Raw genomic sequence first — 25,714 nt, forward strand, 5'->3', positions numbered from 1 at the left:
TGTAATGATAAAAAGGATAAACTGCAAGAAGACATAGTGTGGAATGAGTCTTGGAATAAAAACATAAAGGCTAGCTCAGCATTTGCTTTCATAATATGGTTGTGAGGATTTTTATTTTTTACTTACCAAAGTGTTTTCATATGTATTATTTCATTTTAGCTTTTAACAGGCCTGGAAGGTGGGTAGGTCAGGGTTTACCAGCTGAAGTTTACAAATGAAGGAAATGAGAGGAAACACAATTCAGTGATGTGCCCAAGGTCACCTCTCTAGTTAGTGACAAGGCCAGGGCTCACATGTGTGTCTTCTGCTTCCAGACTTGTTCCTCTAGTCTAGACATATAATTTTGGTAGACCTTGAGTGATGACTACATATACTGTGAACTGAACTTTGCAGGTTTCCATAGGTTGAGATTGAAATATGCTGAATTCCACCACGCAACTAATCAGGAAGATAAAAGTCTTATCACAAAAAGAAAAAAAATTAAGTTCAGTTTCAAATCAGTTTCAAGGTGGGATGGAGCAAGTGAAGGTCACAGGCTGACACACAATTAGGAGTCAAAAAATTGAGATGCCATTTTCTCAAATTTTCTGCTTTCTAGGAGGGACAATGCAAACCAGTGCACATAATCAAAATGGTTTTTGTAGGTCTAGAAGTCTAAAAATTGAAGATAGTTTCCTATGTGAATCATCTCTAAAGACTTTAAAAAGGAAGATTATCAACACCCAAGTTGCAGTTTTATTAAAGAAAAGTCAGGTCAGCATCATGTAATGCAGGCAGTTTAGAAGGCTAAGAAAGGATTGGGGGAGGGAGGGAGGCCTGTGAGAGAAGTTTCATTGGCCTGCTTGGGTACACAGCAAGCAAGGTAAAGAGTCAGGGACAGGTGAGGGAATGGAAGTAGAGTGGAAACCTCATTTGCAGAAAGCTGACTGTGGAAGGCAGGGAGCTACAGTATGTTCCTTGGTGATGAGAAACAAGCTGCACAGGAAGAGGGCAAGAGAATGGACAGGCAAGAGGGAGCAGGAAGCCCCCTTGAGTCTCAGCTGAGCCTTCAAAACTTTCCCTGCTAGTGTGAGGCCTTTTAAAAACTCACTGCTGGGACGCCTGGGTGGCTCATCAGTTGAGGGTCTGCCTTCAGCCCAGGGTGCAATCCTAGAGTCCTGGGATGGAGTCCCACATCAGGCTCCCTGCATGGAACCTGCTTCTCCCTCTGCCTGTGTCTCTGTCTCTCTCTGTGTGTGTCTCTCATGAATAAATAAAATAAAATCTTTAAAAAAATAAATAAAAATGCAAATACTTAAAAAAAAATAATAACTCACTGCCTGCATGTGGTTCTAGGGACAAAACCCCAGAGAAGGTAGGTAACTTGTTTAGGTCAAGACTGAGAAATCAGCATAAGATTTGGTAACAGATTCACTTTTTGAGACTATTACTGTGTGTGTTTGCTTGCATGTGCACGTGCGTGTGTGTATGTGTGTGTGTTTGGTCTGTTCTAAAAGCCCCGCTCAGAAATTACAGGCTCAAGGATGAACAGCTGAGGAGAAATCTGGACCCTGTCTAAAAGCTGATTCTTCCAAAAGCCACAACATTTGTTAACTGGCCAGCTTATCAATGGATGCTCTTTCCTTTAGGTTTGTTAGGAATGGAAACAATACTACTAGTCTGCTAGCAGTTTGCCGATTCCTGGCTTGGTCATCTCAGTGGGGCAAGTGCAAGGCCATGCCAGGAACTCCAGATGACTAGAACATACACAAGCACAGTGCTACCCACAGACGCCAGCGCTGAGCCAGGGTGCGGCTATGCCCAGGCAGGGGGCATCCTCAAAGTGCTTCTTTATTTAAACTATGCTCCGGGGCAATGTTTCATAATGACCCCACACACCTAGTGCAAACACACAGAGCAGTCTACACACACAGTCCCACTGTGTTCGCTGGCCTGCTTGCTTTAGTTTCCATTCCTCTAGGCAAGGTCCACAAATTAGCAGCCTTGTAACCCTCCCAGGACCCGGTTTTGGGACTTTCAGAAGAAAAAGGCAGTCAGAGAAACACGAACTCGGTAATCAGGAAGCCAGCGTTTCAGCCCACTCGGCCACGCGGGCTGCCCACACTAAGGACTTTCACCTCCCTTTGCCTCTGCTGGCTGGAGGGGCGGGGAACCCGGCGGTAAGGAGGGGGACCAAAGGGGGGGGGAGCAGCTTGAATGAAACAATGTAACAATTGATGTGAGAGGCCTTGCCTCACGCTCGCTCCCCAGCGATCCTATAGGCGAGGTCGCACTGACTGCCACTCCCCACTGCTCCGTTTTCTCCTCCATTACGCGCTATCCCTCCGCCTCTCCTTTCTTTTCTTTTTTTCCTTCTCCTCCCTCCCCTTTCTCCAGCTCCGTGTCATTTCCTCCTCGCGCTCGCCAGCTGCCCGAGCGTCTCCAGCCGGGAGAGTAGGCGGAGCAGGGCGGCGGGGGGTGGCGTAGCGCTGGAGGGCGCTGGTGGCGGAGCTGCTGGGGGCGGAGGCAACGTAGCCCCCGAGGAAAAGGAGCCTCGCGGCGCCTGAGCCGAGCGGAGGATGGAGAACCGGCCTGGGTCTTTCCAGTACGTCCCTGTGCAGCTGCAAGGCGGGGCGCCCTGGGGCTTCACCCTGAAAGGGGGTCTGGAACACTGCGAACCGCTCACAGTGTCTAAGGTAAGAACTGGCGCCTCGGTCCCAGCGGTGCCCAACTTTGAATGGGCAAGCGGGTGTGCAGGCTGCCCTGGGACGCGGCCCTCAGACCAACTTTGAAACTTGGTCCGAGCTGAGGGTGAGAGCCCTCCCGTGGAGCATTAGCGGCACGGAGGGATCTCGCCACCAGCCCGGGCGCAGACACCCATGACGGGTGGCGGGAGTACAGGATGGGAGCATTGCTGGCCCGGGGGCTTGAGCCCTACGCGCACACACTCGCTAGGCTCCGGGGGGCAGGTTTTGCTCCTCCACGTCGGGGCGGCTGTTCCCCTCAGTTTGAGCTGGAGGAAGCGGTGGCTGTTGGGGGGTTTCTCCTTGGAAGTTCCCTCGCCCTTGAGGGACAGACAGCGCCGCTTGGCAGCTCCCTTAGCAGTGTTGACTCCTCCGCCGACTCGCGGGTCGTCCCACCCGGGCAGGTTGCAGGGCGAGGGTCTGGTGTGGGAACAGAGATGAGGCACTGGTGGCTTTCGTCAGCCTCACTTCCCACGACCGGACGCGCGCACATCCATTCAGCTGGCGAGGCTTTGCTCCTGCCGGTTCGGCTCGGCCTTACCCTCCCTCCGGAGTCCTGCCCCAGCGCCGGCGAGATTTCCTGCACGTTGAGAGAAGTGTGGAGGAAACTTTTGCACCATGGAGCACAGCTGTGTTGGAGCTGCTGCTGCCGCCGCCAGGGTTTGTTTGTTTTAGGAGTTTGTGATCTGCTGGAAGCCAAGTTGCAGCCCAGGACTGGGGAGAGGACCTCTCCTGAGTGCTCCAGTACCCCCTCCTCCAGAAGGAGCCATCCCCAGTAGGGGTGAGGAGGTGTGGGGGCCCTGGGGGGCTGTTACTGGGAAGAGAGAAGTGTAGGCCGTTCACCTTGAGGCGCCAGATTGCCAAGTGAATGAACTTTAGAACTTCATCCCATTTTTTGTTTTTGTTTTTGTTTCTCTTAAATGCTCAAGTCTGAAAAGCTCTTCCCCTTCCCACCCACTCAAATTGCAATTGAGGCTGTACATGTGGGCTTGGGCTGGAGATGGAAAGCTGTGGCTTCTCAGCAGGGATCAAATGTCACTATTTTTTTTGGCTTTGTAAGGGAGGTCACATTTCAGCAGGGGGTGGCCAGTGCCCTGCCACACCCCCACAGGGTGCTGCTTTACCCCTTGCACTGGGCCCACTGGCTAGCCTGTAGGGGAGAGGGTCCTTCAGGCGTTGGGGCCCATGCTCTTAGCAACCTTGGGGTATTGCCATGGGGTGTACCAATCTGCTTGAGCAGTCTGAGGTACCTGAAGCAAAACTTTGAAGAGCTGTTGGGGAAACCTGGGATGTTTGCCACCCCCCAACACCAATAACCAGCCCATAGTTTCATCCACCTCTTCCTTCCCCATACTAGTCCCCATACTGGTATTTCTAACCAGCCTGAGATGCCTTTGTCACCCACTATCACATCCCCTCTTAAGGCACTCTCCCTCCAATAGTCTCAGGAGGGAATTATATAAACCTTTTTTTAACCAAAGAAAACAAGAACACTCTCCAACAACCATTTTGGGGAGGGGAATCCCAGCCTTCAGGAATTTCTTCTAATCAGACTCCTCTCTTCCTTCTTTCCACCAAGGTCAGAATGGGCTATGCAGCCCTCCATGATCTGGCAGTTCCTCCCTTTCTTTTTCTCCTTACACCACCCACAGAATTTCCAAGTCTGCCTAGACAACCTATCTTGGAAAGGTCGTTTTTCACCTCTGCCCAGGGCTGAGCCATCCTGAGAAACGCCCCAGAGAGTGCTTACTGCTATGGCCCTGGATTGTTTTGCAGAGCCAGTGCTGAGCATAGCAGGGGGTGTTACTAAGTATGGGGCAGCCAGCAATTTGTGGTCTGGCTGGGGGATTATTTGAGGGTAGATGAGGGTTTCCTTAGCTAAGCTGTTGAGGAAGTGACTCCTGTGTTGAGAGGCAGGGTGCCTTTTAATGATTCCCTTTCTGCTGAACATACAGTTGACCCCTATTATATGAAAACTCATTACTACACACATTTGGGTATGCAGGGAGCAAAAGCATTTATCCTATCCCTCCCAAATGGCCTGGTACCTTACAGTAAAAGTCAGTTGTATATAACATGGTTAGCCCCAATATTACATAAAGGGGCCATAGTATTTTTTAAGTGCAATAATTGCCTGTATTTTTTTCTTGCCAAGACACTCTGTGGCAGAGTTCATTAGTTCCCTTTTCATTTTTCTAATTTAGTTTTGTTTCCCCTTATGCTTCAGAACAATACAGCTTTCTTCTTGAAAATAGCCTCAGTTTGCACACACTGGTGTGGAAGGGATGGAAGGTCATAGAAAGAGAATTGTATTGGAAGATTGGAACCTTGGGTTCTAATCCTTGCTCTGACACTCATTAGCTTGGGGATCCTGAGTGCATCCCTTGCCCTGCCTAGGCTGAGGTGTTCTCACATCTATAATGAGATTCAAGTGGGTGGTCTTTAAATAAGACTTATGACAGCCCAGTAGGCATTGTTTTCTCCTCAGAAGGGTTGTGGACTGAAGAGGTGGCTTTGTTCCATTTGCATACAGTGTTGCTGTTTATACTGTGTTTCCATATCCCTTATTTCATTAGCCTCTTCCCCCCCATCCCCCCTATCCCCCCCAGCCTGTGAGGCAGTCAGGGAAGGTTGTAGAGAAATGGATGGAAAAACTGAGGCAGTGATGCAGTGAGTAGCTTGTCTAGGTCTGCCAGACAGTAAGTCAGTGGTAGGCTCCAGGGCTATATTTTCTACTACATGGAGAGTTTCTTTATTCTTCTGGTAGTACTGCAGTTTGTGCAGGGGTATGGGGCAGAACCATTCAGGGATGCATCTAGTCTTGACAGTTTCCCCAGTGACTCTTTCCATCCCAGCCTGTGGTTCCACAGTAGGTGAGGACTGGGTTGTGGACACTCCTTGCTGAAGTCTGGGCTTAGAGAGTAGGAAAGGACTGTTTTAGTGCCTCCAAATTACTGTAATAATCTCAGGTCTAGCAGAGAGAGAGAGGTGAGGTGCAAGAACCATGGTGGGGAATGCTGGAGAACCTCCTTTCGTGACAGGGAAAAAAAGGCAATTTGGGTCTGGTGTGGTGTACATGTTTAGAGATAGCTTGTGGAGAAATCTTGGGAATGGAGGGAGTTGAGAAAGGGTGAACAGTGGGAAAAGACTGCGTAGAGTGTGAAAGGCTACCTCATATTTGTCCTGGGAGAACCTTTGGATCAGGAAATCATCAAGTTGGTTGGGAAATGGTTGATTTCCTAGTGGCTCCTGTGATTTCCTCAAACATGGGGAATTCAGCTGCCCAAGTTTTTTTTTTTTTTTAAGATTTTATTTATTTGTTCATGAGAAAGAGAGAGAGAGAGAGAGAGAGAGAGAGAGGCAGAGACACAGGCAGGGGAGAAGCAGGCTCCAAGCAGGGAGCCCGATGTGGGACTCTATCCTGGGACCCCAGGATCATGCCCTGGGCCGAAGGCGGCACTAAACCGCTGAGCCACCCAGGCTGCCCTAGCTGCCCAAGTTTTAGGAGACTGGTATCTTCTCACAATTCAGTGAGAAAGAAAAAGGAAATGTTTTTAAAAAATAACCTGCTATTGATTATCCCAAGTGTTAAGGGATGGCTTATGATTTCCCCATACACTGTGATTTTTCCAAGGAAGCACAACCCACACAGGACTTGGGCCCATGACCTTCGTATTATTAATTCCTTTGTTTAGCATCTTATACTACCTTAATAGCCCACGAGGCCTGTTTGGATAAAGTGGAGATTCTCTTCTAATTGTATTTATCTGTTTTGCCACCTAGGGATGCCCCTCTACAGTGTAGACAGTCATCCATGAAGTTGATTCCCCATACTGGAAAAGATCTTTGGGGATGGGTGACCTTTCCCAGGTTCTGGCAGCAATGATTCTGCATCAAATAGGGCCTCTCAGAGGCCTCAGAGATTCAGATTGTATCCTTAGGTGGCACATAGTGTGTGTGTGTGTGTGTGTGTGTGTGAGAGAGAGAGAGAGAGAGAGAGATGTAGAGAGAAAGACAGACAAATGGACAGACAGATACACAGAGAGTTCCTGACCTCTAGTGTGAAGGTTCCCCTCCTCATTTTGAGTTCTTGGAAGTGTGTCCTGAGGTTGGCTGAGGGTGAAGAAGAGAAGGGGTGGAGGCCAGTGGGGATGCAAGAGAAGGAGCTAAACTGAGGAGAAGATAGGCTTATCCTACGTATTTGCCCTCTTCCTGGCCCTTTTTTGGTGGCAGTCTCCATCAGGCACAGTGAAGCAAGTGGCCACTAGTTACTGCCCTGGAACAAAGCAGGGTGGGGTGGGGAAGTAGCTTGGAGGGGAAGGAAACTTCACCTCCTTCACTTACGGTGCATTTCTGTTGCTGTATCATTTTACCCTTTCTAGATCCAAATGTCTGTTTGTTAAATGGGGGGTAGGCATACTTGTCCCATCTTTATTATCAAAGATGACATGAGGATGAATTGGGACAGCTCTAATACTGTTTGCTATCATTAGCCTAGGAAGATGGCAGGGCATGCCCTTTAAGGTTTTTTTTAGCTCCCTCCCCACCTCCCATCCCCACCATGACTGACCTTATTTCCTAGAAGAAGCACAGAAAGAGGCAGTTGAGATTTCAATAGGACATGGGTTAAGTCAGATTAAGGCTGTCTTGTGGCTGGCATTGAATTTGGCTGTGAGTTTGAGTTCTTACTGGCTGCAAAGGTGGTGTTATATGAGAACCAGTAGTTCCTGTGAAGCCTTCAGGCTGGGCCCACCCAAGACCAGGGCTTGGCATTCATACAGGGACCTTCATGGGGTATGCTTCTCTGGAGCTTCATCCAGACTGGGTGCTTACATGAATCCCCCTCTTCATCTGCCTCTGGAATAAGCAAAGATGTCTGGGGCCTCAGTCCCCCAACTCTCCCAGAAAGTTGAAGGCATGTGGAGACATGGAGTAGGAATCCATCCAAAAAGATACAGAGAAGGCTGGAGGGAGGTAGAGCAAGAAGGGCAGGTGGTATGTCTGGTAAGCCTTGGCTGAGTTTTGGGTACACACTATTTTGGGGCCTGCTGGGCTGTCATAATACACCTGGTACCCTATTGATATCCACACATGTGCTCCCTTAAGTGAAAAAAGCCAAGCCTGTTAGAGGATTTTCCCTCTCCAAAACCTCAAAGAAAAGAATTCAACTCCAGCTGGAAGACACTTTAGTATTGTCCCTTTAAAAAAATTAAAATTATTTCCCCTTTTGCTCTCCCCTACCCCTCCCAGGAACTTTTTTGTAAGATTTTATTTATTTATTCGAGAGAGAGAAAGAGAGAGAGAGAGAGGCAGAGGGAGAAGCAGGCTCCATGCAGGGAGCCTGATGTGGGACTCAATCCCGGATCTCCCGGATCAGGCCCTGGGCCGAAGGCGGCACTAAACCACTGAGCCACACGGGCTGCCCCCAATTTTTTTTTAAAGAGGAAAGAGGGACTCAGGCTAGAGATTGGAGTTTATGGAGTGATTATCCATAGGGAACATCACAGTTTTTCTAGTTAGGCTTCTTAAGAGCCAGTGGGTGAGGGGCGGGAGGGGAGATACTGACAGATCTGAGGACTGTTAATTGCTTCCCCACCCCCATCAGGCACCAAAGGACAGACTTGACTCAGGACCACTAATCTAATGCTGTTCTTGGAGGAGGCCTAGCTAGGATCCCAGATTCTCAGTCAAGAGGGCCTTTTGGAAGTCACCTGGTCTTAATCTTAACCAGTCCATTAGCCTTCTACTAGCTTTGAACTTGTTCTCCTGTGCTCATATGGGGAGTTCACTCCCTTCTTAGCTAGTCCATTTCCTGGTTGGGAAGTTTTGACTGTAGACAACTTTTTCATATGTTGAATAGAAATCATTATCCCTCTACCTTCTCTCCGTGGGTCCTAGCCCTACCTTCTAGGACCACACAAAACAAGAATGCTTTCTCTTTGTCTCAGGGCAGCCTTTGGGAGGTCCAAAGACACAGACTATGTCCCCTTGTCTCACTTTTCTGACTAAAGAGCCTTAGCAATTTCAGCTATTCCTATGGCATCTGAGATCCAGCCTCCTCTCCTGTTTCCTCTTCACACTCTGGGTGCACTCCAGCCTGTCCATGTTCCTCTTGAGTTATGAAGCCCACAGCTAAATACAATAACTGAGAAGACTAGGACCATTCTTTAAAAAAAAATACAGCCGAAGACCGCTTTGGATCTTTCTGGTATCCATGCCATACAACAGACCTTGTGTCAAGCAAAACCTTTTAGTGGAAGTACCTTGCTGCTGCCAAGCCATACCTGCCAAAGGCCGCCTTACATAGGCATCTGAGACAGCCACGTAATAGATTTGGGAGGGACACATTTCATCTCTTATTGTTTCTTTAGCCCAGGATAGCATTGAGAAAAAGTTTTCTAAGGGAGATGAGAAAGAAGATATAAGCTCTGACCTCAAGGAGCATACGTGTCTATACAAAAAGTTACAAAGAAGGAAGTTGAATAACAAAAGGAAGTGTCATTTAATGAATAGCATCAAAATCAGAACTTTGAGACATCAGAATTTTTTTTTTTTTTTATCAGCCTTTGGCTTGGAATTTGTAGGAGTAATGTCTCTGAACTGAATTTTCCCCTTCTGAGAAAAATAGATATCTCCAAGTTTGAAGATGCTGACTATGTAATATAAAAAAAAGAGCTCCTATATAGGAATTTAGGCACAGCAGTCTCTGTGGCAACCCCCTGTCAAATATTCATCTCCCTGCATATTGTTACTGACACCGACTGCAAAGCTCCTGCTGTTCCTGCCATCCCTGGGTTTGAGGTCTGTCTAAAACTGGAATGCCCTTAAGAGTCACTTCTGTGGGAGGCCTTGCACCCACGGCCCTGTCTCCCTGTAGGAGGGAGGCCCCTCACATCCACCAGTTTGTCACCAAAGTTGGGCAAACATCTTTTCTTGCCACTAAAGCCCTGACTGGGGAGGATATTGGAATGGAGCTTGATCCTCATCATTATGGAAGGATGAGAGGCCTGGAGAAGAGAGAGGGGAAGGCTGGGGAACCTGTCTTTCTGACATGATGTTATCGATAGTGACTCGGTTCATAGCAGTTTCGGAGAGGCCTATTTAGTCCATGGCATATGACCGATGAAATTATAGAACCTAACCATCATTTATAATATTCTGCCCATGGGATACTATCCACAGTTCCAAGATGTTTATTTATGAAAATGATTCTTGGAAAACAATTTCTTCAGAAGTTAGGGACAAGTGCTCTAGATTCACTGTTACACAGATCTAGGTGGGGTTGGGGTTCTGCTACTATCAACGTGCCCAGTGTGTTCTTGTTCTTGATGCTGGGACAAGATGTGTGTGCACAGTGTATTTATGGTTGAATTTATCTCTGAAATTGAACTCCCAGTTTGCCTGTTGCCTTGTAACCAGCGATTGCTTCTGTTGATATCTAGATCACTTTCACTTAATTTCTGGGCAGCCAGTATTTTGTCTCCTGGTGCTCTCCTGAAAAAAAAATCCCTTCAGACAGACTTCAAATAAGTCATTAATGAGTAAGTGGAGATATTTCTTTTTCCTGGCTGAAGACTACCTTCCAAGGAACGGGATGTGGGTAGAGCTTGGTCTCCTTATACCACTTTGCCACATCCAGTGTAAATAGGCCAAGTGGAAAGATTGTCTTGGGCATTAGTTTTGCAAGGGATGATCCGTTCTCCCTCACATCACATTGGCATGTTTACTTGGGCACCGAGCCAGCCCAGTCAGGCCCTGAAGTTGCAAAGATCAAGATGACTTGGTTTCTCGAAGTGACTAACCCTTCCCCTTTGACTCCACCTCCGCTCCCTCCTCTTGCAGTGCAAGTCTATGACTGTGCTGTGTCCCAGAGTGAACACTGCCTAGTAGCAACAGACACATTTTCCAGGCATCCAGGCTGCCATTCTTTCATGTCCAATCTTTGCTTCCCAGCCCCCATGCATCAGCACCAGTTGCTTAAAGCCCACATTTTGGACTGGCTCATTCATGTGCTATTGCTTCTTTGTTCATTCATTGGCTTCTCTGCCCTCTGTCCAAAACCCAACTTTTTTTTCTTCTTTTTTCACAGGTCAGTTGTACCAACTTTGTCCCTCTTGGCTCAGCCATGCTTCCAGTGGGGCGGGTAAGAGAAGCTCGCAGAGTTAAGGTTGATAAAGTTTGAAAACACTCAGCAAATTAATAGCCAGGTCAGCGGGTTATTTTCTCACACCGTGTGTCTCTCTCTGTCCTGTTTCAGTAGAGGACAGGCCCTTTGTCGCCTTCCTGATACTCTTTTTATCAACTTGCAGAGTAATTTTGGCATGCTACTTCCCTTCTCTGTCCTCTCCTGTTTCTTTCTTTCTTTTTTTTAAAGATTTTGTTTGTTTGTTTGTTTGTTTGTTTGTTTATTTGACAGAGAGAGCGAGCACAAGCAGGGTGAGTGGCAGGCAGAGGGAGAGGGAGAAACAGGCTCCTGCTGAGTGGGGAGCCTGATATGGGGCTTGATCCCAAGACTCTGGGATCATGACCTGAGCCAAAGGCAGACGCTTAACCTACTGAGCCACCCAGGTACCCCAATCCCCTCTTTTTTCTTTTTAGACTCCCTGCCCGGGGCGGGGGCGGGGGGGAGTGGGGCAAGCTTCTGCTTTATTGAAAGGTCAGTCGTTAAGGGCTCCAGGACCCTTGCCTGCTCTGGTCTGTGGAAGGGTGAAGGCTGTCCAACAGCAGGCAGTTATTACAGTGCACTGCTTTTCTCCACACTCCTACTTTCTGTCTTCCCCGAAGTGGCTGTTTCCTGGTACATTCTCAGGGATGGCATGTGGCATGGTCTGTTAACTTTCACTCCAGCCTTTTAATATTACATCTGTAAGGAATGCGAGAGGTGGGACTAATTTGACAAGATCAAGGGTTAAAACCTGTGATGGACAGACCCTTTGTGGTGTCTTCTGGCCCCCACCCTAATGCCTCTCACCAGATTCCCAGCTAGATGCTCAACTCTCTTCCTGAGCCTCTGGCATGGAAGTTTTGAATGGTTCTCCTATCCTGCCTTTCACAGTCCATCAGAAATTGATTTTTCTTTTGGGGTTGGGGGTTGGGGGTGATAGGAGGTAGACCTGGGAGTAAAGCTGGTTCTACTAGTTCTTCTGGAAAGGGGTTAGAGTCTCATGGCTGTAGCCCCATCTTCGCTTATGAGAAGATGACAAGCTAAAGCCTTGTCTTTGTTGAGCTGCCTTGCTGTTTTCCATTTCTTTTTGCTTGTGTTTGATGTAAGTAAAAGCTCCTGTGAAAACTTATGCAGGTTGGCAGCTTTTGATAGCATCTTATCTGACTGAGAGGGTGAGTGATGACATCTTGGAGCCTCAGGGGTAAGTAACTGGGTCTTGATTTTCATATTCTTTGAAGGGCTTGACTGAGAGTTTGGGGCTCTCTGTGAAGTTTGCAATCAGGGAGTATCAAGACAACAGGCTGAAAAGTGGACCATGCAAGGACCTGGATATTCCACTTGTGTGCTTGTGCCTCACTGGGTAGAGGCCATGTAGTTTGGTTGGATTTCAGCAACTACTTGAACCCAAAGGGTAGTCAAGGCCTAGATATGGTGTGATAGGAGAGGTAATAGACCTGCTGTGTTGCAAAGCCTATTGCTTCCAGGTGTTTTACATGTATGTTCCCATTTAATTTTTACGGTAACTCTTTGAGGTAGATAATGATGTCTCCATGGTGCAGATAAGGGGATGGAGGCTTGGGGAAGTTAAGTAATAGAGTGTAAGTCACACAATAAGTGGAAAAGCTGGCACTGCAATTTACTTCTGTTGACTTCCAAATCCCAAATTCTTTCTATAGTACCATGTTCATAGAGGTGAACAGATGAAAGAGAAAGAAAAAAAAAAGAACTGGGTAAGAATATAAGGGGGTGGTGTGGAAAGAAATGAAATAGAGAAATAAAATAGAAATGAAAGAGAAAAATGAGTGGGGGTGAGGGAGAAGCAGAGAGGAAGTAGGGGAGAGAGAAATGAGGGAAATGTAATTTTGTGCAAAAGCCAGTAACATTGCCAATATATGATCCTCAAGGATCAGGGTGAAAGGAAGGATTTTGTTTTTATTTTGTTTTAAATCTCAAATCAGGGTAAGGGGTATGGGCCTGTATTCAGAACGCCTGAAGTTCAGTTTTTGCTTTGCCACTCAGTTGTGTGTCATTGGGCAAGTCATTTACTTCTCTATGTCTCAATTTCCTCTTTTGCAAAATGAAAATGATAGAACTCATGCTTTTTTCCCAAGAGAAAGGAAGATTGATTTTATCCTTTATCTCATATAAGTACTAGATGTGTATGTGATTTGAAAAAGAAAAAGCATCCCACAGGTGTCTCTTAGGAGAATTTTTGAACTTAAAAAATGAATTGTATGCAGTTATAGAATCTTTGGGAAGATGCGAAGTGGCAGGACACCTTTAATGGGATGTCTTCTGCTGCCAGAAGTTGGAAGACCAGATGTGATTTCTGGCTAATGTCTGAACATCCAGCAATTTGAAAGGCTATGCTAAACCTTATTTGGCTCCTACCTAAGAATTCTCAACTAAGCCTCCAATCAATCAGTCAATCAATCAAGCAGTCAACACATATTTATTGAGTACTTTGTAAAGTGCCTAACTCTAGAGAATACAAGAGATAGCCACCATAGAAGACCTGTTCCCTGGAAGTGACAGTTTGGTTGAGGAGAGCCACTACTGCAAGATCAGGAAACAAAAATGTTTAAGTGCTGAAAGCATGGGCTAGGATCTAAGAGCAACATTTATTCAGTGGAAGGAGATTTCACTGTGGGCCTATGTGATCAGGGAGCTTTGTGGGAAAAGGAAGAATTGGAGCTAGGTCTTGCGGGATATATAGGATTTAGGCAGGTTGGGGTGGGGGGTAAGAAAGGCATTCATTCTGGTTAGTGTACAGGCTGCATGTCTTAAAGACACAGACAGGAGACTGAGGTGAATTTGCTCACCCCATGGTGAACTAACAACGTGAGCTCCCCAAGGACAGGGTGTGTATTGTTTGTTCATTTATTCACTTTTAGTTCACCTTTAGTTCACCTTTAGTTCACTTGCCCAATGTCCTGGGCTATAGAATAGATTTGGTCTGGAAGTGAGTAGCCACTTTGTTGTTTTGGAGGATCAGAGTTAATGCATTAAAGGTAAAGCACTGGGACACCTGGGTGGCTCAGTGGTTGAGTGTCTGCCTTCAGCTTAGAACATGATCCTAGGGTCCTGGGATTGAGTTCCTCATTGGGCTCTCCACAAGTAGCCTGCTTCTCCTTCTCCCTCTATGTCTCTGCCTTTCTCTGTGTGTCTCTCATGGATGAATGGATAAAATCTTTAAAAAATTTAAAAAAAAAGGTAAAGCACCTGACAGAGTACCAGCCACCTGAGTGCTTGCATGAAGAAAGACCTAAACTGAACAACACGGATAGGCATTTCAAGGGAATCAGCCATCCTAGCAATATGCTATTACACATTAGCAAGTTGCCAGATGTTAGTGGTAACACACACCATTTGGAGCTGAAGAAATGAAAGAGAGAGGGAGGTTAGAGATGAATCCCCCAAAACTAAACTGGAAGTCTCAAAGTAGTTATGGGGATTGGGAGGGCCAACCAGCTTTCATTCTGTTTTGGGTCTTCCAAGACCTAGGTGTCTGTAGGACTATCCAATAAAGAAGTTCCATAGACAGCTTGGAAAAAAGGATTTGTTTACTTTAAGGCCACTGATCAGTTAGAACAACAAATCATTATTTTAGGAACATAATGGTTAACATAGACAGTTTACCAATCTGCTGATTGTTTGGGAAATTAGTTAATTGCCAGACAATCTCGTGCTCCAACAGACATTGGAACAGGCCTGCATTGTTATTTAATGGGCTTTTCTGGTCATAGCTTTGTCTTGTTATTTCCTCCAATCTGCAGGATGCCTGGTCACCTGAGGTGTTACTGTCTGAAGTGCCTTCTTTCGAACTTAGTACTTTCAAGTGATGGGAAAGTCCACAAATCAAACAAACACAAAATAGAAGAAACTGTCAAAATGCCAAACTTCAGACACGAACCTTGAAATGTTAAAAGGTTTGAAGCTGTTAAAAAACATCAGTTGACTTGCCAAGATGTTTAAGGATTGTTTTCTCTATATGAAAAATAGAATGTGGAGACATAGTAAAGCAAACCTCAAACCAGTGGAGTCTCAAGTCTGTATTGCATTTTTGTTAGCAGTTTTCTGTTTTGCATAGTATACTATTACTAATCTGTGAATATTATCATTTTTAATATCTTGACAGTAGTATTGGTTGTTAAATGCAACCTTTGAAAAAGTGTTGTTAAACTTGCAAGTATGAATTATCTGCCTTCAGTGGTGTCCTTACCACACTCTCATCCTGATTCTTACATTAAAATAAGGAGGAAATAGAGACTGGCTTCAAAAACTCATTTACTGCAAACCTGGATGGAAAATATAATTCTATTGCTAAGAGACTTCTGCAAATTTGGAGTGATTATCTGACCCAAACCCTAGCCCCGATGCCATGTGTACTTACATGAAATGTTCAGGAAAGGTTAATTTTGTGTGCAGATGGGCTTCCCCATCCGTCTTCTGACCCCATCCTTCTGAGATTTGCTTTCTAGATCTGTTAACTTTTGCGTAGTGTTACCCACTTTCTGTGTGGTGATGAACTAGAAGTCAGAATGATGTAAAGATGCTTGTGCTGTGGAATTTGGTCTGTTCACTCCCTCCCTCCCTCCTTGTAGACAGAACTCACTTCCTACTAGGGTCTAATAGGCACATGGGTTGCTTTACCTAACTCTCCTGTCAAGGTGAAATAGCTTATAATTTATATTTGAAATTGACTTGACCATCTAGCTGCTAGAGGTATTTTTGTGAAAAGGGCAAGAGCCAGCTTGCTAACTTCTCTCTGCTGTTCTGGTAGGAAGATGATTCTCTCCCCTTCTGGATGTGAGGGGTTAAATATGTAATTTTCATATTTTCCTGTGCCTTTGGCTGGAGAAATGTGCAGTGTTCAGAAACCTGCCCAGACCCTGCACATACTATATCTGCTTAAGGAGGGTTTTTGGCTCTTAGCCCTTCTCAGCTGCACTAGGGTTCGGGTTACATCCCTCTCCCCTTCCAGCCACTAATAAAAGCCAAAAGAATTAAGAATCAGGGAGAGTTAATTCCCACTGCTAAGACCCAGGTGGGGCCCTTCTACCTCCCATCCTGCCTTCTAGGCTGGAGCCCTAATTTAGGGCTGAGCTCTAGTCTAAGCCTATAAGTGACAGTGATCTGGAACAGGCCCCAGAAAAGCACTTGACAATCAGGTTTTACCCTATGTTGGCAGTTCTCTCCTGCATCTCTCTCTCTATCCCCCACTCCCTGCCCCCACTTTTCTTTTTTTTAATAAATTAATTTTTATTGGTGTTCAATTTACCAAAATACAGAATAACACCCAGCGCTCATCCCGTCAAGTGTCCCCCTCAGTGCCCGTCACCCATTCCCACCCACCCCCCGCCCTCCTCCCCTTCCACCACCCCAAGTTCATTTCCCAGAGTTAGGAGTCTTTATGTTCTGTCTCCCTTCCTGATATTTCCCACACATTTCTTCTCCCTTCCTTTATATTCCCTTTCACTATTATTTATATTCCCCAAATGAATGAGAACATACACTGTTTGTCCTTCTCCGATTGACTTACTGCACTCAGCATAATACCCTCCAGTTCCATCCACGTCGAAGCAAATGGTGGGTATTTGTCGTTTCTAATTGCTGAGTAATATTCCATTGTATACATAAACCACATCTTCTTTATCCATTCATCTTTCGATGGACACCGAGGCTCCTTCCACAGTTTGGCTATTGTGGCCATTGCTGCTAGAAACATCGGGATGCAGGTGTCCCGGCGTTTCATTGCATCTGAATCTTTGGGGTAAATCCCCAACAGTGCAATTGCTGGGTCTTAGGGCAGTTCTATTTTTAACCTTTGAGGAACCTCCACACAGTTTTCCAGAGTGGCTGCACCAGTTCACATTCCCACCAACAGTGTAAGAGGGTTCCCTTTTCTCCGCATCCTCTCCAACATTTGTTGTTTCCTGCCTTGTTAATTTTCCCCATTCTCACTGGTGTGAGGTGGTATCTCATTGTGGTTTTGATTTGTATTTCCCTGATGGCAAGTGATGCAGAGCATTTTCTCATGTGCGTGTTGGCCATGTCCATGTCTTCCTCTGTGACATTTCTCTTCATGTCTTTTGCCCATTTCATGATTGGATTGTTTGTTTCTTTGGTGTTGAGTTTAATAAGTTCTTTATAGATTTTGGAAACTAGCCCTTGAGCTGATATGTCATTTGTAAATATCTTCTCCCATTCTGTAGGTTGTCTTTTAGTTTTGTTGACTGTATCCTTTGCTGTGCAAAAGCTTCTTATCTTGATGAAGTCCCAATAGTTCATTTTTGCTTTTGTTTCTTTTGCCTTCGTGGAGGTATCTTGCAAGAAGTTACTGTGGCTAAGTTCAAAAAGGGTGTTGCTTGTGTTCTCCTCTAAGATTTTGATAGAATCTTGTCTCACATTTAGATCTCTCATCCATTTTGAGTTTATCTTTGTGTATGGTGAGAGAGAGTGGTCCAGTTTCATTCTTCTGCATGTGGATGTCCAATTTTCCCAGCACCATTTATTGAAGAGACTGTCTTTCTTCCAATGGATAGTCTTTCCTCCTTTATCGAATATTAGATGACCATACATTTCAGGGTCCACTTCTGGGTTCTCTATTCTGTTCCATTGATCTATGTGTCTGTTTTTGTGCCAGTACCACACTGTCTTGATGACCACAGCTTTGTAGTACAACCTGAAATCTGGCATTGTGATGCCCCCAGCTATGGTTTTCTTTTTTAAAATTCCCCTGGCTATTCGGGGTCTTTTCTGATTCTACACAAATCTTAAAATAATTTGTTCTAACTCTCTGAAGAAAGTCCATGGTATTTTGATAGGGATTGCATGAAACATGTAAATTGCCCTGGGTAACATTGACATTTTCACAATATTAATTCTGCCAATCCATGAGCATGGAATATTTTTCCATCTCTTTGTGTCTTCCTCAATTTCTTTCAGAAGTATTCTATAGTTTTTAGGGTATAGATCTTTTACCTCTTTGGTTAGGTTTATTCCTAGGTATCTTATGCTTTTGGGTGCAATTGTAAATGGGATTGACTCCTGAATTTCTCTTTCTTCAGTCTCATTGTTAGTGTATAGAAATGCCATTGATTTCTGGGCATTGATTTTGTATCCTGCCACGCTACCAAATTGCTGTATGAGTTCTAGCAATCTTGGGGTGGAGGCTTTTGGGTTTTCTATGTAGAGTATCATATCATCAGCCAAGAGGGAGAGTTTGACTTCTTCTTTGCCAATTCGAATGCCTTTAATGTCTTTTTGTTGTCTCATTGCTGAGGCGAGGACTTCCAGTACTATGTTGAATAGCAGTGGTGAGAGTGGACATCCCTGTCTTGTTCCTGATCTTAGGGGAAAGGCTCCCAGTGCTTCCCCATTGATAATGATATTTGCTGTAGGCTTTTCGTAAATGGCTTTTAAGATGTCGAGGAAAGTTCCCTCTATCCCAACACTCTGAAGGGTTTTGATCAGGAATGGATGCTGTATTTTGTCAAATGCTTTCTCTGCATCTAATGAGAGGATCATATGGTTCTTGGTTTTTCTCTTGCTGATATGATGAATCACATTGATGGTTTTACGAGTGTTGAACCAGCCTTGTGTCCCGGGGATAAATCCTACTTGGTCATGGTGAATAATTTTCTTAATGTGTTGTTGGATCCTATTGGCTAGTATCTTGTTGAGAATTTTTGCATCCATGTTCATCAGGGATATTGGTCTGTAATTCTCCTTTTTGGTGCGGTCTTTGTCTGGTTTTGGAATTAAGGTGATGCTGGCCTCATAGAACGAATTTTCCAGTACTCCATCTCTTTCTATCTTTCCAAACAGCTTTAGGAGAATAGGTATGATTTCTTCTTTAAACGTTTGATAGAATTCCCCTGGGAAGCCATCTGGCCCTGGAGTCTTGTGTCTCGGGAGGTTTTTGATGACTGCTTCAATTTCCTCCCTGGTTATTGGCCTGTTCAGGTTTTCTATTTCTTCCTGCTCCAGTTTTGGTAGTTTGTGGCTTTCTAGGAATGCGTCCATTTCTTCTAGATTTCCTAATTTATTGGCGTACAGCTGTTCATAATATGTTTTTAAAATCGTTTGTATTTCCTTGGTGTTGGTAGTGATCTCTCCTTTCTCATTGATGATTTTATTAATTTGAGTCTTCTCTCTCTTGTTTTTAATAAGGTTGGCTAATGGTTTATCTATTTTATTAATTCTTTCAAAGAACCAACTCCTGGTTCTGTTGATCTGTTCCACAGTTCTTTTGGTCTCGATTTCATTTAGTTCTGCTCGAATTTTAATTAACTGTCTTCTTCTGCTGGGGGTGAGGTCCATTTGTTCCTTTTTCTCTAGTTCCTTTATGTGTAAGGTGAGCTTTTGAATTTGAGTTCTTTCCAGTTTTTGAATGGATGCTTGTATTGCGATGTATTTCCCCCTCAGGACTGCTTTTGCTGCATCCCAAAGATTTTGAACGGTTGTATCTTCATTCTCATTAGTTTCCATGAATCTTTTTAATTCTTCCTTAATTTCCTGGTTGACCTTTTCATCTTTTAGCAGGATGGTCCTTAACCTCCAGGTGTTTGTGGTCCTTCCAAACTTCTTGCTGTGGTTTAGTTCTAATTTCAAGGCATTATGGTCTGAGAATATACAGGGGACTATCCCGATCTTTTGGTATTGGTTCAGACCTGATTTGTGACCCAGTATGTGGTGTATTCTGGAGAAAGTTCCATGTGCACTTGAGAAGAATGTGTATTCAGTTGAGTTTGGATGTAAAGTTCTGTAGATATCTGTGAAATCCATCTGGTCCAGTGTATCATTTAAAGCTCTCGTTTCTTTGGATATGTTGTGCTTAGAAGACCTATCTAGTATAGAAAGAGCTAGATTGAAGTCACCAAGTATAAGTGTATTATTATCAAAGTATTTCTTCAGTTTGGTTATTAATTGGTTTAAATATTTGGCAGCTCCCACATTTGGGGCATATATATTGAGGATTGTTAAGTCCTCTTGTTGGATAGATCCTTTGAGTATGAGATAGTGTCCCTCTTCATCTCTCACTATAGTCTTCGGGGTAAATTTTAGTTTATCTGATATAAGCATGGCTACCCCTGCTTTCTTTTGAGGACCATTTGAATGGTAAATGGTTCTCTAACCTTTTATTTTCAGGTTGTAGGTGTCCTTCTGTCTAAAATGAGTCTCTTGTAGGCAGCAAATAGATGCGTCCTGCCTTTTTATCCAGTCTGAAACCCTGCGCCTTTTGATGGGGTCATTAAGCCCGTTCACATTCAGAGTTACTATTGACAGATATGAGTTTAGTGTCATCATATCTATTCAGTCATTGTTTTTGTGGATTGTTCCACTGAACTTCTTCTTAAAGGGGAATTTTAAGAGTACCCCTTAAAATTTCTTGCAGAGCTGGTTTGGAGGTCACATATTCTTTCAGTTCCTGCCTGTCTTGGAAGCTCTTTATCTCTCCTTCCATTTTGAATGAGAGCCTTGCTGGATAAAGTATTCTTGGTTGCATGTTCTTCTCATTTAGGACCCTGAATATATCCTGCCAGCCCTTTCTGGCCTGCCAGGTCTCTGTGGAGAGGTCTGCTGTTACCCTAATATTCCTCCCCATAAAAGTCAGGGACTTTTTTTCTCTTGCTGCTTTAAGGATCTTCTCCTTATCTTTGGAATTTGCAAGCTTCACTATTAAATGTCGAGGTGTTGAACGGTTTTTGTTGATTTTAGGGGGGGATCTCTCTATTTCCTGGATCTGAATGCCTGTTTCCCTTCCCAGATTAGGAAAGTTTTCAGCTAGGATTTGTTCAGATACATATTCTGGCCCTCTGTCCCTTTCGGCGCCCTCGGGAACCCCAATTAAACGTAGGTTTTTCTTCCTCAGGCTATCATTTATCTCCCTTAATCTATTCTCATGGTCTTTTAATTGCCTGTCTCTTTTTTCCTCAGTTTCCCTCTTTGCCATCAACTTGTCTTCTATGTCACTCACTCGTTCTTCCACCTCGTTAAGCCTCGTCGTTAGGACTTCTAGCTTGGATTGCATCTCATTTAATTGATTTTTAATTTCTGCCTGATTGGATCTAAATTCTGCAGTCATGATGTCTCTTGAGTCCTTTATGGTTTTTTCTAGAGCCACCAGTAGCTGTATAATAGTGCTTCTGTATTGGCTTTCTGACTCTGAATTGTAATCCAGATTTTGTAACTCTGTGGGAGAGAGGGCTGTTTCTGATTCTTTTTTTTGAGGTGAGGTTTTCCTTCTAGTCATTTTGCTCAGTGCAGAGTGGCCAAAAACAAGTTGTATTGGGAAAAGGAGAAAAAGAGAGATATGGAAAGAAAAGAGAAAAAGAAAAAGGAGAAAGAAGGAAAAAAAGGGGAAAAAGAGAAGAAAGAGAAAAAGAAAAAAAAGGGGGTGGGGTGGGGGAAGCATTCAGAAATCAAGAAGAAAGAAAGGAGAATCAGCACAAAACAAAACAAAAACAAAAAAATACGGGGTGTATCTTCCGATTCTGTATACTTTAAGTCCCTTGACTTCCCCTGGAACTGGTCCGTCTCGCTGGTCTTCTGCGGGAGGGGCCTGCTGTGCTGATTCTCAGGTGTTAGCACTTGGGGGAGCTGCTCTGCCCCTGCCTGGTGCAGTGCTCAGTGGGTGGTGTTTACCCCGTGAGGCCCCGGGAGGAAGCCACAGTGGCGGGGGCAGCTCTGGGAACCTGGATTCTGCCCCCGCAGTAGCTCCGGGGCTCTCCGTCTGCAGGGCCTGGGGGCTCTCGGGGGTCCGCTGATCTGCTCAGCTCTGCGCAGGAGCGTCCTTGCTGTCCTGGGCCCTCCCGGCCTCTGCCTGTCCCGGGGGAGGCCGGATCCTGGGCTGTGTCCTGGCGCCCTGTGCTCCGGGGTCTGCGCTGTTGGATTCGCGCTCCCGCCCCGCAGCCCCCTCTGCGGAGTCGCCGGCCGAGCTGCTCCCGGAGCTGCGCCGCCCCCTCCGCGCGGAGCTTCTTCCTCTGCCCGAGCCGCCGCCGTGGAGCTGCTCCTGGAGCCGCGCCGCCTCCTCCGCGGAGCCGCTGCCCGAGTCACTCCGAGGTGTTCCCGGAGCCGCGCCACCCCCTCTGTGCGGAGCTTCTTCCTCCGCCCGAGCTGCCGCCGCTGAGCTGCTCCCGGAGCCCCGCAGCCCCCTCCGCGGAGCCGCCCCCGAGCCCCTCCGAGCTGCTCCGGGTCCCCCCCGTGCGCTCTGCAGCCCTTAGGGAGCTCGGAGCCGCAGGTGCCTGTTAGTGTCCCAGGGAGCCCGAGGGCATCCCCGCCCTCCTGGGTCCTGCTCCAACTCCCTGCGAGCCCCTTTCCGCGGGGAAGGTTGGTGCAGCTCCTGCTCCTCCGGGACGGGGCTCTCCTGTCCTGGGGACACTCGCCCCGGCCTCAGTGAGGCCCGGCTCCTCGCGGGGCCCCTGCCCCTTGGAGGCCTTTTGTTTCTTTATTTTTTTCCCGTCTTCCTACCTTGATAGAAGCGCGAACTCTTCTCACTGTAGCATTCCAGCTGGTCTCTCTTTAAATCTCAGGCTGAATTCTTAGATTTTCAGGATGATTTGAAGGTTTTCTAGGTAATTTGTTGGGGACAGGTGATTTGGGGACCCTACTCTTCCGCCATCTTGCCCCTCCCCCTCTGGCCGACATCTTTTTTTTAAAAGAATTTATTTATTTATTTATTTATTTATTTATTTATTTATTTATTTATTTAGGGAAGCAGACTCTCCTGAGCAGGGAGCCTGACTCAGGGTTCCAGGACCCTGGGATCTAGACTTGAGCTGAAGGCAGATGCATAACTAACTGAGCCATCTAGGTGTCCCCCACTGCCCCCTATGACATCTCTTGAGAGCAGTGTGTGGTTTTCTTTAACCGGTGGTTGTGGTGATGATGTTGGTGGCTGAGGGAATTCTTAGGGCAAGAAAAAAGGAATGTCCATGAGAGTAGTGCTAGAAGCGCATTGTGGGCCTCTCTTCTTCCTATATGTTCCAGACTCCATGATTCCAGCATAGAAATATCTGTGCCAAATTGCTGTCCAGGGTTGGTCTAGGTATCTGGGGGTGCAGAGAAGTTGCCATTAACCATTTCTTGGCGTGGAATACTGACGGAGACACCCAGAGGCCCAGATTGTTACCTTTGGCTTACCCTCCACAAAACTTCGCTTCATGTTTCAGTCACCAAATGTGATTTCTGCAACACTAATTATTATTTATTAAATTTTTTAACACTAATTATTTTTTATCAGTGAGCTTATGAACTCCTCAAAAGCTAGATCCTGATTTTCCAAAATCAGGGTAACCAAAATAGTCCATCCACCAACTTTAACCTCATTTTATATTATCTTTTAAAAATCATCAACTGTTTCTTTTGTCTATTGCCTATAAAGCCTCCTGTTTATAAACACTAGAGAACATGGACTCTGAAGTCCTTTGGACCTGAGTTCAAGTGTAGCTGCATAAGCTTTGCCTTCTCTGAAATAAGAGTATCATTGATCTCATTGAAGACTTGTGAGAATTCAGTGTCCTATCACATAGTCCCTCAGGGAAATAATTCAATATTCATGATTATTAATGACCTAAATTTTGAAATACCATAATGATCTTCTAAGGAAACATGTATAATACCTCAAATTTATATTGTGGTGACTGTGGCAGATGCTGTTTAAAGCTTTCTATCACTTAGGTCATTTAATTCTTGCAAAACCCTTTTACTTTTATTTATTATTATTTTTTTTTTTAGAGAGGGAGAGAGGTGGGGGTGCAGAGAGAGAATCTTAAGCAGGCTCCATGCTCAGTGTGGAGCCCAAAGTGGGGCTCAATCACAACCCGAGATTGAGTATATATTAGTATCTCCATTGCACAGATGAGGAAATTGAGGCACATAGGAGTTAAGAAAAGTTCAGGTTAAGATAAGTCCAAGGTTACTCAGCTGGGAAATGGCAAAGCCTAGTTTGAGACCTCTGGCTGTCAGCCTCCAGATTTCATATTTTTATCCCCTCTAGTATACAAAATAAATTTGATTATGGTGACTTTAAAATATGGCCTTTAAAACTATTTTTAGTTGATGAACATTTACTGGGGGCCTCCTAGATGATAGAAGTTGAGAAAAAGGAAGAGAAAAATGTAAGTTACTAGTTTTTAATCAATGTACCATCTAGGGGGAGAGATGAACAAACATGTGAGAGAGACATAAGGACAGCTTGGAAAGAGTAAATAATATCTGTCAGTTAATTACAGTTGTCAACACTTTGTTTTACCTTGATAAAGGTACCTTTAATGCCATTGAGGCCAGGGCTTCTCGAACATTACTGTGGATACAAATCACCTGGGAATACTCTTGCTGTTTTTAATCACTGCAGGCTTCGATTAAATAGAGCTGGGTCAAGCCAGAAATGCTGCCTAGCAAATTCCTAGATGAAGCTGATGACTCTGGTCCTGAGACCACACTTTGAGTAGAACGGTATGAAGGTCTACTGTGTAATACAGTGCTTTCTAGTTAAAGTCTGTTGAAGACTTTAAAGCTGACTGCATGAGGACTGTGATGATGGTTGGAGAATGTCCTAGAAGAGTTGGTTTAAAGATCATTGGAGTATGTGAAGATAGTTGGGAATCTCTGTGGGAGCCCAAGGAAAGGATTAATGTGGTCCGAAAGATGATTCCTGCTGCTTTGTGGAGAGTGGACGAAGGGGGCAGAGTCTGGAGGAGGTCTAGCTCTGAGAGTGGTGTAGAAATTCAGGCAATGTGATGGTAAAGGCCTGGAGGGCAATTATGCCAGTGGAAATGGGCAGGAAGCCCTGACTCCAAGAGAGATTGGTTTCCGCAAATCACCAAAAATTCAGCACACTTAGGATCTCCTCAATAATAGCTCAGAAGCTAATAGCACTCTAATATTTGAAAAAAATCACTTCCACATCCATTAACTCATTTTACCAACACAGCAACTCTGGTAGATTAGTTACTTTCACCCCCACTTCACAAATGAAACTGAGATAATGTAGCAGCCACTTAAACCATGTCTGAGAAAAGGCAAAGCTAATTGCAAGAGAAAAAGACACAGTGAAAAAGGTCACAATTATCTTATTTTTGTAAATTGATTTTCTCCTCATTAACAGAGTCCTGTATTTTGATCCTACAAGTAATATATATTTGAAATCCTACTACATGGCTATACTGTATATCCTTCCCTCAAATTCTTCCACTTACTATATGTTTCTTTATCCTTGTCATTAGAAATATTTTGAAAAGTTCATTTTAAATTACTGCATAAAAATAGCCCCTATATGGATACATTACAATTTAATTTACTACTTTCATGTAATTGGCCATTTAAGTTTTCAGGTTTTTGCTGTTGTAAATAACATTGTAGAAAGCATCTTTGTACATACATCTTTGTCCAATTTACCTAAAGATGTTTCGACTCTTTTAGAAATCTTACAAACTTACAACCTGTTGATTGAAAGCTTGATAAAAGATTAAGTTGGTCTGGGGCTTGAGGATGTTACCCAAGTATCTCTAATTGTCTTAGATTACATAGTGAACTTGCTGGGCCCCCAGGTACAGGAAGTCATGTTTTGGAAGATTCTGCTGCATTCTGCTAACATCACTGATTTTGGTTCATCAGCAACAGGTATGATGATCCATTGGGCCCTGGACTGAAGTTGGGATGAGATGATGGGGAGAACAAAATAGAAGGCCTGCTTCCTGCCTGCAAGGGCCTTATCAGCAATTTGGAGAGAGAGGCCAGGCACGATGGGATAAATAAGGAACAGAGTGAATCGAAACACCAGTTTATGTAGCTTGAAAGTCTATAGAGACAAAAGATATAT

At 44.9% G+C, this 25,714-nt stretch overlaps 1 protein-coding gene across 1 annotated transcript in view; it reads left to right on the plus strand.

The window, feature by feature from the left end:
• The first annotated feature begins 2,235 nt into the window (after positions 1 to 2,235).
• The window catches only part of SHROOM4 (shroom family member 4), a 275,929-nt gene continuing 252,450 nt past the window's right edge, over positions 2,236 to 25,714 (plus strand). The window contains exon 1 of the mRNA XM_025982378.2: positions 2,236 to 2,675. Within this exon, the coding sequence (XP_025838163.1) occupies positions 2,559 to 2,675 (117 nt within the window). The 5' untranslated portion in view covers positions 2,236 to 2,558. The remainder of the gene's footprint in view (positions 2,676 to 25,714) is intronic.

The sequence above is a fragment of the Vulpes vulpes genome, unplaced genomic scaffold (assembly GCF_048418805.1).
Source record: "Vulpes vulpes isolate BD-2025 unplaced genomic scaffold, VulVul3 u000000638, whole genome shotgun sequence".
Classification (NCBI taxonomy): Eukaryota; Metazoa; Chordata; class Mammalia; order Carnivora; family Canidae; genus Vulpes; species Vulpes vulpes.